The following is a 16,107-nucleotide window of genomic DNA, read 5'->3' as shown; positions in this document are numbered from 1 at the left end:
GTGTGTGTGTGTGTGTGTGTGTGAAATTAGGGTTTTTATTTCAGAAAAGTGCGAATGAGAACAGATATTCTGAAAAGTGTTATTCCTTTTACAGGTATTTCCAAACTACCCGAGTAGTAGCTGATTGTTTTATTATCGTTGACTATCGTTTTTACCAAAGTACACATCTTTGACTTTCTTCTCTTTCGGAAAGATTGTATTACTAACAACAAAGATTTGGCGTTTTAAGATTGAGAACTCGGTGTTAGGAATCTTTCTTTATGTTGGAGTCATAAATATTCTAACACAACTTTATAACTATGGCAACAGATGAAAGGACTACTTTTGTGAAGTTAGAGGCGTTGAAAGAAATCAGGTATTGTTATAAACTGTAGTAATGGTAGGATAATATAAACATTATGTGTGTATTGCAAGTTCAGTGGTACACAATTGCGATCTAGTGTAATACTGTAGCTGTTAGTAGTATTTATACTTATTGCATTTAAGTATTAACATCTCTTTCATTCATGTATTTATGACTGATTATACGGAAATATGATGTATAGTTATGTCCGGAATTGTTTTTGTTTGTAAGAGGCAGTAGACAGAAGTGGAAAAACGTTATTTAGTAAGGTGTGGTAAAGAATATGAGCAATAATTTCATTTGTGTGTGTGAGGTAGGCAGTGAGACAGTGTGGTGGTTAATGTATTGCAAATGTGTCAGAAACTATTTGATTATTAATTCAGTTTGTGTTACGGAATTGTAGTAAGCAAAAGCCTGGATTATAATAAGAGTTGGTAGCCTACCATAGTATGTTAAGAATTTATTATCTATACTTCATGTAATTTACCATCAAGAACTCCGTTCGTAATTGAATTAGTTTTATATGTTCTTTGGATCATATTCCCCATCTGTCGTCATGTTGTTGAACGTCTCAGTAGATTCATAAGTAACATACCTGTTCTCTGCGAAGAAATATTTACATGTTGACCATCGAAGTAAATGGATTTTTTATTTTAATCTTGTTCTACAACAAACTTTGATAATTGTAAACCTTACATAGCATCTACTCACGAATTCATCTATGGTGTAGGAATAGCAAAGTACAAAGGATTTGGGATTGTCTTCAAAGGAAGCGCCCGATTCCACCCGTCTGCTTGACCCCTAATGGTGTGTGTAACGTCCTTATGGCTCGCAATTTTTGAGTTACTTGCGTTTGGAGGTGTTGTGTTGTTGTTGATGGTGCCCTCTGGTGGTGGATGTAGACATGCTGAGTTTAACTTGTGGTTTCAGGTTCATTTGAGTTTTTGGTTGTCATCATGCTAATGTGGTTTTGAGTTTAGGTAGTTAGTGCGGTTACATGGGTTGTGGAAGTGTTTTAAGTGAGTGGTTAAGGCTATATTTTGTTCACGTGGTTGGCGTTTTTGTAAGTTCTGATTAGTTTGATGTTTGTTGTGAGGAGAGAAGACGTACTTATTTATTGCTTTTTCATTAGGTATGGATATGACAGTGAAGTTCATAATTGTCTCATTACGTTCTGAGATGGGTGATATGATGTCTGTCATTCAGTTTCTGCAGATGTTCGGTTGTATTGCTGAATATGTTTCACGTTAGTTTGGTGGTGGTTTTTGTGTGTGTGTGTGTGTGTGTGTGTGTGTGTGTGTGTGTGTGTAGTGACGTCATTGTCATTTTGTATATGCTGTCAGTAGCCATTCCCGCCATAGACCTATTGATAATGTCATGGGTCAAAGCAGATGGTGGACTTCTGTAATGACAGTTCTTTTATCTTCCAGCTACTTTAATTCATAAGAGAAGTGATCACATTCTTTTATGGCTTCATGCTTTGCCCCCCTTTCTGTTCAAGAGTAATGTTGTGTATCATGGAGGGTACATCTCTTCCTGGTGATAATATTTGTGAATGGTCTGTCTGCAAGAAGGCTAGCAGAATGATCCATAAAACTACTGTCCAATATCCTTGATATCCATTTGTTGTAGAATCGTGTAGTATACTCTGAGCTTAAACATAATGGGGTATCTCAAACAGGATGACCTCCTCCGTGCCAAACCATTATGGATTTCGAAAACGTAGGTCATGTAAAACCCAACTTGCACTTTTTTCACATGATATCCTGAAAGCCATTTATCAGGGCAGTCTGGTAGGTGCAGTATTTGTCAATTTCCGAAAAGCATTTTACCTAGTACCACACCTGCATGAAAAGTGTGATCACATGAAGTATCAGATGAAATGTGCAACAGGAGTGAGGATTACGGGTCAACCGAAGCACCCGATTCCACAGGTCGGCTTTGGGCCGTGACATAAGGCTGTTGTGGTGTGTGACGTCACGACGGCGCATAGTTTATTTTGTGAGAGTGGCGTGTTCGTATGTATCGTTTTTATGTGATTGTTGGTGCTCTCTGGTGGTGTGTTGGGTGTTACGTGATGTTTTTGGTCTAGTTTGAGTGTGTGGCATATTGTTGCGGTTAGTCGTTCTCTCTGGTGGTGTGTTTATAGATAGCGTGTTACGTGGCGTATGGGGTTCATTTGCGTGGTAACATTGCCCGTGTGTGGTATCGGTGGTGAATGTGCTTTCAGCAGAATATTTTTCAGTGAGTTAACGATTTTGGTTTTGTTATGTTGACGTTATTGTAGTTTTTTTTCTGTTTGTCATGTGTAAATTTTGGTAAATCGCTTTGTTTATGTCTTTGGTAGACTGTATGGATATGACTGACAGTCAACAGTTTTCGGTTGTCTGTGATGATGGGGGACAGTGCATTGTCTTTTATAAAATTTCTTCAGTTATTCAGCCTGTTGGCTGAAGTCGTGAAGTGTTCAGTGTGTCGTGAAGAAATGATGCTTACTAAAGTTCTGACGTCTCAGATCAGGGGCGGCTATATGTGGAGATGACGTAAGGATAACAGGTCAAGGGAAGTGTTAGATTCCAATTTTGATTTTATAGGTGTGTTTTTTGGTTGTAGGATTAAGTGTGGTGGTGGTGAAACTTTTGAGACTTGTAGTGTGGTATCGGTAGTAAAAAGTAGTATACACCCAATATAAAAGTAATGAGTCACAGTGGGAATCTGTAAACTCATACATATACTTCGATGTAACACTTTGTAAGGACATTAAATTGAACGATCAAATAAGCTGTCAAGGATAAAGCAGGTAGCAGACTTTCTTTAATTGGCAGAATACTTCGGAAATGGATTCAATCTACAAAGGATAATGCTTACAAATAACTTGTGTGACATATCCTAGAATACTGCTCATGTGTGAGGTACCTGTACCAAGGAGGACTAGCAGGGGATATTGAATGTCTACAGAGGGGCAGCGTGAATGGTCACTGGTTTGTTTGACCCATGGGTGTCACTGAGATGTTAAAAGAACTGAACTGGCAGACTGTTGAAGGTAGATGGAAACCATCCTGAGATAATCTACTTAAAGTTTCAAGAACTGCCTTTAAGTGAGAACTCTAGGAGTATGCTACAACCCCCTACATATCACTCCCATAGGGATTGTGAGGCTAAGATTAGATTAATTACAACACTCACAGAGGCATTTAAACAATCATTTTCCCCCCACTCCATACATGAATGGAATGGGGGAAGCCCTAATAACCAGTCCAGTAGGATGTACCCTCTGCATACATTTAACAGTGGTTTGCAGAGTATAGATGTAGAGGTTTTTATTTTCAAGTAGTTCCCAATTCTTCACAACAAACATTATACAAGAGAAATGTATTTTGAGGCTGTTGTTAGTAAGCATAATTTTTTACACAGTTGCCTAGATGAAGTTCTATATTGTCTTTGCAGCACCTTTCTGTGCAATGAATACTTGGTCTCTATGTATAGAATTGCCTCGGAAAATTATTCCCTTTTGCATCAAAGAATGAATGCTAATTTTATGTTGCTGAACTCATGTTTGAGAAGATCCATAATACATGATTTCCAATTAAACTTCTAATTTCTATACACACCACCGAGCGAGGTGGCGCAGTGGTTAGACACTGGACTCGCATTCGGAAGGACGACGGTTCAATCCCGCGCCCGGCCATCCTGATTTAGGTTTTCCGTGATTTCCCTAAATCAGTCCAGGCAAATGCCGGGGTGGTTCCTCTGAAAGGGCACGGCCGACTTCCTTCCCCATCCTTCCCTAATCCGATGAGACCGATGACCACGCTGTCTGGTCTCCTTCCCCAAACCAACCAACCAATCTATTCACACCTAGAAATTTTGAACAATCAGCTTAACATGTTTCATTCTGCTGGTTGTGTGGTGTTGATCACATATCTTGCCTTATATAGGACTGAATGAACTGAACTTCCTCTAAGTAAATTATGTGATAAACTATTTACTAAGGACTAGTCAATAATATTTGTGAATATTTAATTTTTTTGTCATTCCTTTTGACTGGATTATGAGTCTTCCATCTTTGGCAAAGATCACAGTAAGATATAAGGTCACTTACACAGGGTGCCCAGGAGGAATGGTCAATATACACAAATATGATAGGAATGATCTAGCAAAGCTAAGATGTCTAGTAAACATTGGTTCTAAAATGCATACCTTAAGAGCTATGTGCGCTTCTTTAATAGAAGACGTGTGTTTCATATTAGCGAAGATTAGCAAGTGCTTACAGCTTTCAAGGTAGGCATTATAGAGCCTTTCTATAGTTTTGAGTCCATACTGCCCCCCCCCCCCCCCCCCCATGCAATATGGAAAGCAAAGAACTTTCAGTAAAAGAAGAGATTTGTTTCAGAGTATCGAAGATGAACTGGTGCTCATAGTTCTTAAGGTATGCATTTTAGAGTCCATGTTTTTGCTTTGAATAATTATTTCTGTCATGTTCTTGAATATTGACCATTCCTTGTGGGACATTTTGTATATACCAAAAACAGTAATTGTCCAGGAATCAAACCCTGTGGAACACCAGTAGTAATTTGCCCCCATTGAGAAGATTCATGGGGAGAGCTATCTAAAATGAACCTTTGCTCTCTGTTGGTTAAATATGAAGTGAACCACTTAAGCAATATACTTTGATAGCCATTAACTTAGTTTTAAGAATGTTGTGATTTGCACAGTCTAATGCCTACACAGCACAAAACATCTCAGTACTTGAAATCTTGTCATTTACTTGAAATCTTGTCATTTGGATCTATTGTAAATGGCATGTCCAGTGGAAAGGTTTTTTCTGATCCATATTCTCATTTACCCATTACCTTGTCCAAACCTTTTGAGAAGGAAGTTAGCAGTGAAATGAGTTGATTCTTACTGTATCCTACCACCAAGGTTCTGGGGTTACCAGAAGTTGTGATTCTGCCCGTCTGCTTTGACTCGTGGCATCATCAAGGTAGCACACATCCTTCTCTCAAGCACATACAATCAGTCATGTCAGTCATTACAGCTGCAGACAAACGTAATTAACAAGTGAAATATTTAATACCAGCAATAAAATGCAGCTAAAGGGCCAACTGCAGGACATATGGGGGGTTTGGGTCAACACAAACTAAATATATGGCAATAAGAATAGCAACACCATTCCAAAACAAATACTAGCCTAACCCGGCAATAAAATGTGTGAAATTCTCAACATTAAACACAACCAAAAAATGCAAAAATGAAAACTGTTGGTATTGTAAATTTCTCTTGATGTGTGTAGCTTAAAAAAGCCAAAGGTAACAAGAAACTCACACACTTACCAGAAACTCAGTATCACAAATTTTGCTTGGCCTATATAACTCAAACAAAGCCCATGATTCCAACAACTCACTACTGGCAGAACTAGCTGTAATCAAAACCTAACCAGACAAAAATAACAACAAACTCAGTGATACCCACCTCTGTAAACTTTTCAATATGAACTTTAGCTACCAACACAAACTGCAAAATCAGAAACTACTATAACATAAAATTCTATACCCACATCTCAAAGAAAATTACATACATAAACACACTAAACTTAATAAAACTGTACTTACCACTAAAAGTTAGTTAAATATAAATCTAGGTGGCTAAAACACACACACTAAAGCATCAAGATAACCATTACTGAAACCCACTGGAAACACCACCACATTTGCTCATTTCTGATTTGGGAAGTGAAGAGTTTGCTCAATTTCATAAATTCTGTACACTGCTGACCCTTCACACATTCCATCACAAGGCCATGTAACTAGAGAAATGTAATTGTAGAAGCCGTATCACCACTCACAGCTACAACCAATGAACAACTAGTAAATTTCATCATGAGCCATATCTAGCAGTAAACAAAAACAAAAAATTAACGTTCAAACTATTAACAACACGACAAACTAATGATTTCAAAACTGAAAACAAATTAGTAGGCAGTAACTAATGAGATTAAAGTAGGTCACTGTTGTAATGCACAGCACTAACTCCTATATCACACAAACGTCTTTCCCAAATAGGTAAAAAATACAAACATAATATCTTAATGTGCTGCCACTTACTCCAACACATCCACTACAAACACAATTTAAAGTACGCCACACCACAAAGGCATCACATAACAGAGTTACATCACTGGACAAAGCAGACAGGTGGAATCACAGCTTTTGGTTGACCCGGAATTCTCCGCTTTGTTGTCATATAGCTTTGAATTCCAAGAAATGGTCTGTAACTACTCGTTCTTTTTAATATTTTCACTGTAATGTCTTCAGTGAACTTCAATTTTGTGCAGCAGTAGTCAGATATCACTACTTGTTAGTTCCCAGTACAATCTTCTACTACCTGAAGAATTTCTCTCTGCTGTAATGAAGTTCTGTAGTCATTTGTAACCCACTTGATGTGCTGGATGACACTTCTTAACATTTCAGACCATTTTATTTAGGTGATGAACTGTGTTACTGTTAATGAAGCTATCCCAGAATTTGGTATGACTGAATGAGTGAAAGAAATCACAGAAAATCTAAATTAGGAAAGCTTTATGGAGATTCACGTGCTGTTACAGCACTTCATTTTGAGGTAAATGAATGGCATAGGCCTACTGTTAATTTTCCCAGTTATGTTCATCATAAATACATAGTGCTAATCATTTTGTAAGTCCCACACACTATTTTTATTTTGGTAAGTGGAATAATGGTTTGATAGGATATTTGACAGTGACATTTACTGTTTGTGGCATGAGTGCTTTATCATGTACTTATGTTCCCCATTTGTGTGGTGCAGAGTCGAAGTATCAAGGGAACTGCCATAATTCTTCATAGTTTTCAACAGTGATGTACAATATTCATTATTTTCAAAGACATTTCCCGTCTGATGTATAACTTCATCTCTTGTTTGATGAACCCATTTTGATCACAGTAATAACTTTTTTTATACTGCTCAGGATCTTGTCAGTATTCAACGTGATTCCAATGATTGTGACTTCCTTGCCACTGCCCGATGGACCTCATACCACTCAGAGTTCAGAAAGCCAACTGGCAGTTGTATTAAATGGTTATAATTAAACTTTCACTACTTCAGATGGCTCCCATGAAAAATGATCGTATGATAATGAAACCTTGTGGAAACATTTGTAAGGATGTGCAAAGAAATGTAATGACTCAACTATTGAAAGAAACCCATTTTAATTTCCACATGAGGGGGTAACATTTGTGAATTGTGAATCATGTTTATATTCCAGGTTACAAATGTTGCTCAGTGTGATGACCATCTGCATCCGGGACAGCTTGGAACCACACTAAAGATATCATTTCATAACTGTTCACAGCACTTTTTAAATAGTACACCATTTCATGTTAAGCTGTAGTGACGGCTCACACACTGCGCATTGCCTCCAGCAGTCTCGGCTGTGACGACGATTTGTGGGACCGCTCATCGGTCTTTCCCAGGAGCTATTCCCAAGTTGCCAGTTAAATCAAACTTCAGAATCATGTTCTCCAACCCTGGTGAGGGAGGAGGACCTCTCCATATTCCTTTTAATGTGTTGTTGCAAAGAGCAGCATCACTACTGCTTTATGAGTAAAGCACTGCTCACTTTGTTCAGACCCATGGTGAACTGTTTGCAGCTGTAATGCACACTGATAGTTGGTTTAAACTCTGTCATGGAGCCAATGCCAGTGCCTAATGGAAAGTCCTGACCCTAACATTTCTAGTAACACAAATCCTATTGAGTCAACAAGGTTGTGGGAGATGCCTCAGACGTGATCACCTGTGCTGCTGGAACTGCTGTCACCCTTTTTATGGTCCCATTCCACTGCTGCCCAGTGCCATGGTGGGCCAAAGATATAGTATCTGCTATTCAGGATCATTGAAGGGCCTTGCAACACCTGGAACGACATCCTTCGCAGACTACATTCAGTGCTTTGAAATGGCTCTGTGCTAAGCGTCACTATCTAATTAACCACAGTAAGAAGGGATGATGCCAGTGCTATGTTTCCTGCTTACGTCTCTTCATCCCATGTGTTGACCAAGCCCCATAGTCTGCTGGGATGCCAAAGATAAACTACTCTGCTGGGTCTCTTCCTTTAGGGTAGTCTTTGTACCGAAGCAGCAGTTCTTGCTGAATATATTGCGACCCACTTTGCAGCAAGGTGTGTGTTATCCCTGCCTTTGAAATGCATAAACAAGAAGATGGGGACATCTGTGATCCTCCTCCTCCTCCCTCCCCCTCCCACCCCCCCTTCCTGTACCTTCCCCAGCATGCTGAATTATATAATGAACCTTTCACTGACTGGGAACTGCTTCAGGCTGGTGCCTCGACATAGGATACAGCTTCAGGCCCTAATTTGATTCATAATCCGGTAATCCATCATCTGAACATTACTCAAAGGCCTTACCTACTCAGGGTATTCAACTGTGTTTGTCTTGAAGGTGCCTTCCCTCCACAGTGGTGACACATTATCCTTATTCTAATTGTGAAGCTGGGTAGAAACCTGACCTCGATCAACCCATTAGCATTATCAGTGCATTTCGTAAACTGCTTGAAGGGGTGGTTGCTCGCTGATTATACTGGGTTCTTGAATCCCGGGACCTTTTGTTCCCCTATCAGTGTGGTTTCTGGGAGTGACTGTCAGCACAGACCACCTGGTTAGGTTGGAAACAGTAATTGGACAGGCTTTTCCTAAATGTCAACACCTCATTCTAGTCTTCTTTAATCTAGGTAAAGCATACAACACTGCTTGACACCATCACATTTTACTTACCCTCCATGACTGAGGCTTTTAAGGCTCCCTACTGGTTTTTATTAATAATTTCTTACTCCACCAGTTGTTCCATGTTAGTGCATCACCCAGTTTCCCACAAGTCAAAGAGAATGCATCATACATGCTGTATGTGTATGTACTTCATCACCACCAGTGGGCTATTGAGCTTCATCGCACCACTGATCATTCTGCAGTGTGTTGACAACTTTTGCATTTCATATAGCTCACACTCAGTCGTCTTTGCTGAACACTAGCTCCAAGGCACCATCCAAAGAACATCCACTTGGATCCTCTCCCACTGTCCCCAGCTCTCTCCTGCAGAAACATGAGCCATCCGTTTCTGCAGCATCATCTAAAAACTAGCGCATGCTGAAGCTTAACGCTCTCTGCTTCCTTGCCCGTTTGCCCGTACTTCTTGGGGTGTGGATTACATTAAGCTCCTTCATGTTCACCAGACCTTCGACTCATCCTGATTGGACTATGGATTCTAGGTTTATGGGTCGGTGCCACCTTCAGCTTTGAAATTGTTAGAATCAGTTCATCATTGTGGAATAAGACTGCCCACTGGCAACTTCCAGACTAGTCCTGTAGCAAAGTCACCTTGCCAAAGTGGTGATCTTCCCTCTTCCATTCTGACAGTACCAACTGTTACTCACTTACATGATCGTTATCCAACAATTTCTTTCTCATCAAATTTACTATGTTATTTTTGCATATGAAGGGCACTGACACCCATCCTCGAGTGGGATTACCAGTTGGAATGTGTATCGAGGCCTTCTGCTAGAACCTCCACCTGACCTTAGAATGTATGTCCTAAGATTTCTTTCACACACACCCTGGGTTAGTACCCAGGTACCCAGACTGAATTATGACTGATCTGTTCCAAGGTTCTAAAGTTTCAGTTGTCTCCATGACCTTTTGGTGTAATTTTTCTTTCAGTTCTTCAGGAGAGTTAAGGCGCTGCTGTCAATTACATGGACAGCTCTAAAACCATGGATAGGTGCGCACATTTGGGAATCAATAAGAGGGATTTCAGGCAAGGGTAGTCCACGCCTCCTTATGGCCTTGTCAAATGATGGGGTCTTGGTGGACACTCCAGAAGAGATGGCTCACATTTTAGCTGAACACTTTTTTACTGTTACTAAGTCATCCAGACACGCTCCTGCTGTTCAGGTATTCCGTCGGACAGCAGAGGTGAGGAAGCTCAATTTTTTCTCGCATAATGAAGTAGTCTACAACCTTCCATTCTCCATGTGGGAAATGGAATAAGCTTTATCTGCAGCCAGACACACTGCTCCAGGACCTGATGAGATCCATTATACCATGCTTCGTCATCTGTGCCCTGAAACGAAAGGTCAGCTCCTCTCTTGTTTCAATCAGATTTGGTTTGATGCACAGTACCCCATGACTTGGAAGGAGGCAATCTTAATTCCATTCTGGAAACCAGGTAAGAACCATACCGCCCCTAACAGTTATCGGAGTGTCGCCCTTACTAGTTGTATGGGCAGAACTCTTGAACGCGTGGTCAACCGCTGCCTCGTCTGGCTGCTAGAGTCCCGAGGTTACCTGAGACGCTCCCAGTGTGGTTTCAGGCGCTACCATTCCACTCTTGACAACTTAATTCTACTAGAGACAGCGATACAGGAGTCCTTCTTACACTGGAACCATTTAGTTTGTGTGTTTTTTGACCTCAAAAACGCGTATGACACTACTTGGAGGTACAACATCCTTCGCCAACTTCATGAGTGGGAACTACGTGGACGCCTGCCGCTTCTGATTCAATCCTTCCTTTACGACAGGTGTTTTCATTATTGCATTGGCGATGCCATGTCTGATTGCTATGTTCAGGAGAATTGTGTGCCCCAGGGCAGTGTCCTCAGCGTCACATTGTTTGCCATCGCTATCAATGGCATTTCCTCTGCAGTCAGGAGCCCTGTCAAATAGTCTTTGTTTGTGGATGACTTTGCAATCTTCTACTCTTCCTCTGATCTTACGACAATGACGAGGCAGCTACAGTTAACCACTAGGAGGCTGGAAACCTGGGCCCAAACAACTGGCTTTCGGTTCTCACCTGAGAAGACTGTGTATGTGCCAATTTTAATTGTGCTCGTCGGAGTTTTAACCAACCAGAGCTTACAATGGGGAACTGTATTTTACTTTTTCAAGACATGGTGTGCTTTGTGGTTTTATTATTTGACTCAAAATTAACATGGCTCCCACACCTGAAAGACCTTTGAACAAAGGGCTTCCGGTTGTTGAACATTTTGAAATACCTTGGCGGAAAAACATGGGGAGCTGACAGGTCCCGCCTCCTACAGTTTTATAGGGCATTTGTTCGATCACACTTAGACTATGACAGCGTGGTCTATGGATCGGCCCATCCTTCCAACTTCCGGATGTTAGATGCTGTCCACCATGTGGGTATTCAGATATCGACTGGAGCCTTTCGGACCAGCCCAGTTCAGAGTCTGTGTGCAGAGGCTGGTGAACCACCTCTCTGGATTCAGCGACATATCCTTTTGTCTTGACAGGCACTTGCGACCGAACTGCCGAATCTTTCCATCAGTAAAGGGGGTATGTTCTCAACTGACTCGGTTGTTTTAACCCCCTCCACTGACGGAATGACCCGCTTCCTAATTCCGTATGTATAAAACCAATACGGACTTGTAGCTGTCATGCCTTTGCGCTTACTGCTACGTATTTAACTGTAAATAGCTCAGTCCTAATGGTAAGAGGTAGTAGTGAATTAACGTTGTTAATATTTGAATACAGCACAGCTGTCACAAGCTCAGTTCACTTTTACTCCACTCCTACCCTCGCCATTGCACCACATTAACTATGTGCTACATGGACCTTGCTAAATTCACTTGCGTGTACATTTTGACCGTTACTCGCCAGTATTTACCTAATGATTAGCACACTCCTAACTGGACTATTTCCCAAAGAGCTGTGATGATTGAACGGGTTCGATCCACGGCCTACAGTGCCCTACAGTTCACACGGTAACACTGCCTACCTGACCCACTTAACTTGGTAGTGAGCTTATGTATCCAATCACCACTGCTAGCAGCTGTGGATAATCCTATCAGCACGACGAGAGCAGCAGACTTACCGTCGAATCCTCCTGAAAATACTTATAATTACAGTCGCCAGCTCTGAAGGAGCAAAAGAATAAATCAATTTTTGGCTCGTTTCAAAGTGAAACGGCTTGAGTTGAATTTAAACTTAATTCTGAATATTACTATTTCTGATTATTCGAGGTGATTCTACAAAGCAAATACTCTTTCAATTTCTGTGAGTTGGCTTGGTAATTACTACCAAGACTATTTATGCAACTTGGGTTAACAAAATTCTATCCTTCAACTTTATGTAATGCTTTTGGATACTACTCTTTGGACAATTGATATAGAATTACTTAAGTGACTTTACTTGAAGGGTTACTCAGAAAAATTTAAGTAACTATAAATAGGCGACTCATTCTGGTGTGACCATTGCTCTTTTCAACATTCTTATACGCTAAAGTATTCTACAACAAAAAGAATTGTAAATAAAAGAGGCGATGGTGGCCTCAGTCTGATATCACTATACTATGTTTGAGGTTACTACACTTTACAATGAACAACATGCGTCGTAATTTTACTCATTACTATATTCTGTCCTCTGTACTTGCATAAAAGAAAACTGGTATTCTCCTTTTACATTTATACAAAGTTCGAATTAACAATTGCAAGCAGTCTTGCCTTGGGTAGACGTGTCGGTGCTGGTGGTGAGATGCATGTGGCTAACGCAGCTCTTCACGCCTCATGCCCTTAATGGCGGCTGGAACTACGAGCCGTAGCACTCGTATAAGCTACTGCACGTCCGCCATAAAATCTGGGCGCAGGAACTCTTACAATCAGCCCCAGTGGCATAGAGGCGGCTTCGATAACCGTTCGTCGCGTTTTACTCCACGAACGGCGACGATATTCACCTCTTCGCTGTTGCACAATCACTTTTGCGTGAGCACAGTTACACACGTCCGATCACGTCAACACTCCCCAGGCCATTCCATTGTTCAGTCCCTGTGTCTCCAGCTGCCCCTAGCTACGCTCGTATCACCAAGAGTTGGGGCGTTCCATTACCACCTTTTCACTGAAATCATTTAGTATTTAAGAAAATTTATATTTATTACCCTGGAGTTCATACCAGTCATAATAATTTACTACTAGCGCTTTACAATATTAAATTATACAGTAATAACTTATAATTACCAAGAAAAAGAATACATTTGACTCTGAGAGCTTAGTGCATTGTCTGACAGGTAGCGCTAATTCCCGATTTCGCCAATAGATGGCATCAGGGTGCACTCCCTGGCAGTCTCACTCCAGTGCGCCCGTTTCCGACACGCGGGCTCCAAATTATTGGCAGCCTACCCTCATTTCAGTTCCGTTACACATGCCCCACTTCTTATTGGAGTATCTAACAGTGATAATTCAATAAGAAGTCTCTCCTATAATGAATCTGAAAAGTTCGTTAAGCTTTTTACCAAGGGTTTTCCCTTTCTTACTGGTACACCTCCAGACTTATATTACATATTTAAAATTAAACACCAGTTCTTTCTCTCTTTCCTGCTAAACATTACTTAAATGATTTACATATATTCTTTCCAATTTTCTTACTTCTAAACACAGTACACTTTAAACATCTTTTTTACAAAAATTTTAAATACACTTCTTTTATCTCAGGCAAGTAAAACACACGTTATGCGCCTATTACTTTATAGCCCGTCCTTTTCACTTTACCTCCTCACTTTTCTACCTCTTCCACAACACTTATGTACACATCTATTAAGGCTTTCTTAGAAGCACACTGGACTCGCATTCGGGAGGACGACGGTTCAATCCCGGCTCCGGCCATCCTGATTTAGGTTTTCCGTGATTTCCCTAAATCGCTTCAGGCAAATACCAGGATGGTTCCTTTGAAAGGGCACGGCCGATTTCCTTCCCCATCCTTCCCTCACCCGAGCTTGCGCTCCGTCTCTAATGACCTCGTTGTCGACGGGACGTTAAACACTAATATCCTCCTCCTCCTTTCTTAGAAGCTCAGTCTTTCCCAGTCTGTTTAGTTTCTACTTAAACTAGAAGTTTCATTAGAATACTGCAACATATTTTAGTGAACATTTACCTTTCACATAGAACAAAAGAAACAAAACTATTTACATATTGATTTACTTTAATATTTATTTATATATTTATTTTCAATCTGGTAGAATTCGTGGTTCATACATATATATATATATATATATATATATATATATATATATATATATATATATATATATATATATACTGATCTCGTTATTAATTTCACTTGACTTTTCATGTGTTTTTACAAGAACGAGATCACCTATTTTGAATTTAGGATTCCTTACTTTTTCGTCGTGACAACGAATTCTCGCATCTGCTTGTTTTCTCATCTTGTCTTTTACTAAGTTCTTTTTACTATCATAATCTAATTCAACTCTATCTGAAAATTCTAGTAGGTCTTCTACTAGACTTTTACTTTTTGTCTTTTTCAGGATTTCTTCTGGAGTAAATCCAGTACTCTCGTTTGTTAATGAATTCATGATTTCTTCGAGTTCACTCACATACATGCCCCACTTCTTGTGGTTACTATGGCAGTACGTCCTAGATAACCGACCTATCTCACGCATATATCCTCTGCCGGACTGCTTGATGGGTGATCAGCGGAGATATCTACCACTTCTGCCTGTTTCTCAGTTATCCCATCCTTCCACATTTTTGAGCAAAACTGAACACCATTATCTGATAGTATTCTCTTTGGCTTCCCTACTTTCACAAAATAATCACACACCATTTTATCATACACAGCTCTGGCAGTAGCTTTTCTCAAGGGATATAGCTTTATATACTTTGAGAAAAGTTCAACTGCTACAAATATGTACACAAAACCCCCCATGGTTTTCGGTAATGGTCCAAAGATATCTACTGCTACTATTTCTAATACTTCATCAGGTCTTATTGATTGCATGGGCCCTTGATTAGTTGCATTTGTTACTTTCGCCTTTTGGGATAGATCACAAGATCTTATCCTCTGTGCTACCCTTCGTGCCATGTTGTTAAAGGTAATGCATTCATCTAACTTATCGGTACACTTCCGTGCACCACAATGGCCTTATGCCAAGTGATCATAACCTATCAGCACTTCAGTGTGTTGTTCTGGCCAACATACTCTCCACTTCCCTGGATTATTTAATCTTTGAAGATACAGTACACCTTTATGTATTTTATATGAAGCCCTTATGTTAGTTGCGTCCGGATTGTCAAACTCGACCTTTACAGACTTGAGTGCATCATCATCACTTTGATATCTTCGCATATTCTGACATATTTCCCTAATTTTTTCTCTTCCTTCCACTTTTTTGAAGTAATTCACCTCAAAAACATCTTCCCTATTCTTTACACTTTCTAGTGTCTCACATCCTTCCGGTAATCTCGACAAAGCATCCGGTACTGCATGTTCTTTCCCTTTAACATACTTGATCTCTATATCAAATTCTTGTAAAAACAGTGCCCATCTGGTCAACCTGTTATGTAACAATCTGCAGTCCTTCAAAAGTATTAAAGCTTTGTGGTCTGTATGGACCACAGTCTTATGTCCCCATAAGAAAAGTTGAAATTTCCTAAAACCCCATACTATAGCTAAAGCCGCCTCCTCTAAAACCGTATAGTTTCTTTCGTACTTAGACATGGTTCTACTCGCAAATGCTATTTGTCTATCATTACCTCCTGAAATATGGATACTCCCAATCCGTAATCTGAACTATCTGTTGCCATGTGGAATGGTTCACACAGGTCAGGGTGCCATAACTTTATGTTTTTAGCCAAATTGTCTTTTAGCCAGTTGAATGCTGTTTCACATTCCTCAGTCCATATATACACACTGTTCTTAAGTTGGTTGTTC

The 16,107-nt window shown here is 40.2% G+C and overlaps 1 protein-coding gene across 1 annotated transcript in view; it reads left to right on the top strand.

The window, feature by feature from the left end:
- The first annotated feature begins 161 nt into the window (after positions 1 to 161).
- LOC124555299 (zinc finger C4H2 domain-containing protein) overlaps positions 162 to 16,107 on the top strand; it is a 160,621-nt gene continuing 144,675 nt past the window's right edge. The window contains exon 1 of the mRNA XM_047129170.1: positions 162 to 355. Within this exon, the coding sequence (XP_046985126.1) occupies positions 300 to 355 (56 nt within the window). The 5' untranslated portion in view covers positions 162 to 299. The remainder of the gene's footprint in view (positions 356 to 16,107) is intronic.

This window comes from Schistocerca americana, chromosome X (assembly GCF_021461395.2).
Source record: "Schistocerca americana isolate TAMUIC-IGC-003095 chromosome X, iqSchAmer2.1, whole genome shotgun sequence".
In the NCBI taxonomy this organism is placed as follows: domain Eukaryota; kingdom Metazoa; phylum Arthropoda; class Insecta; order Orthoptera; family Acrididae; genus Schistocerca; species Schistocerca americana.
Note: the sequence above shows the minus strand (reverse complement) of the source record. Positions and strands in the feature narration are given on the sequence as shown.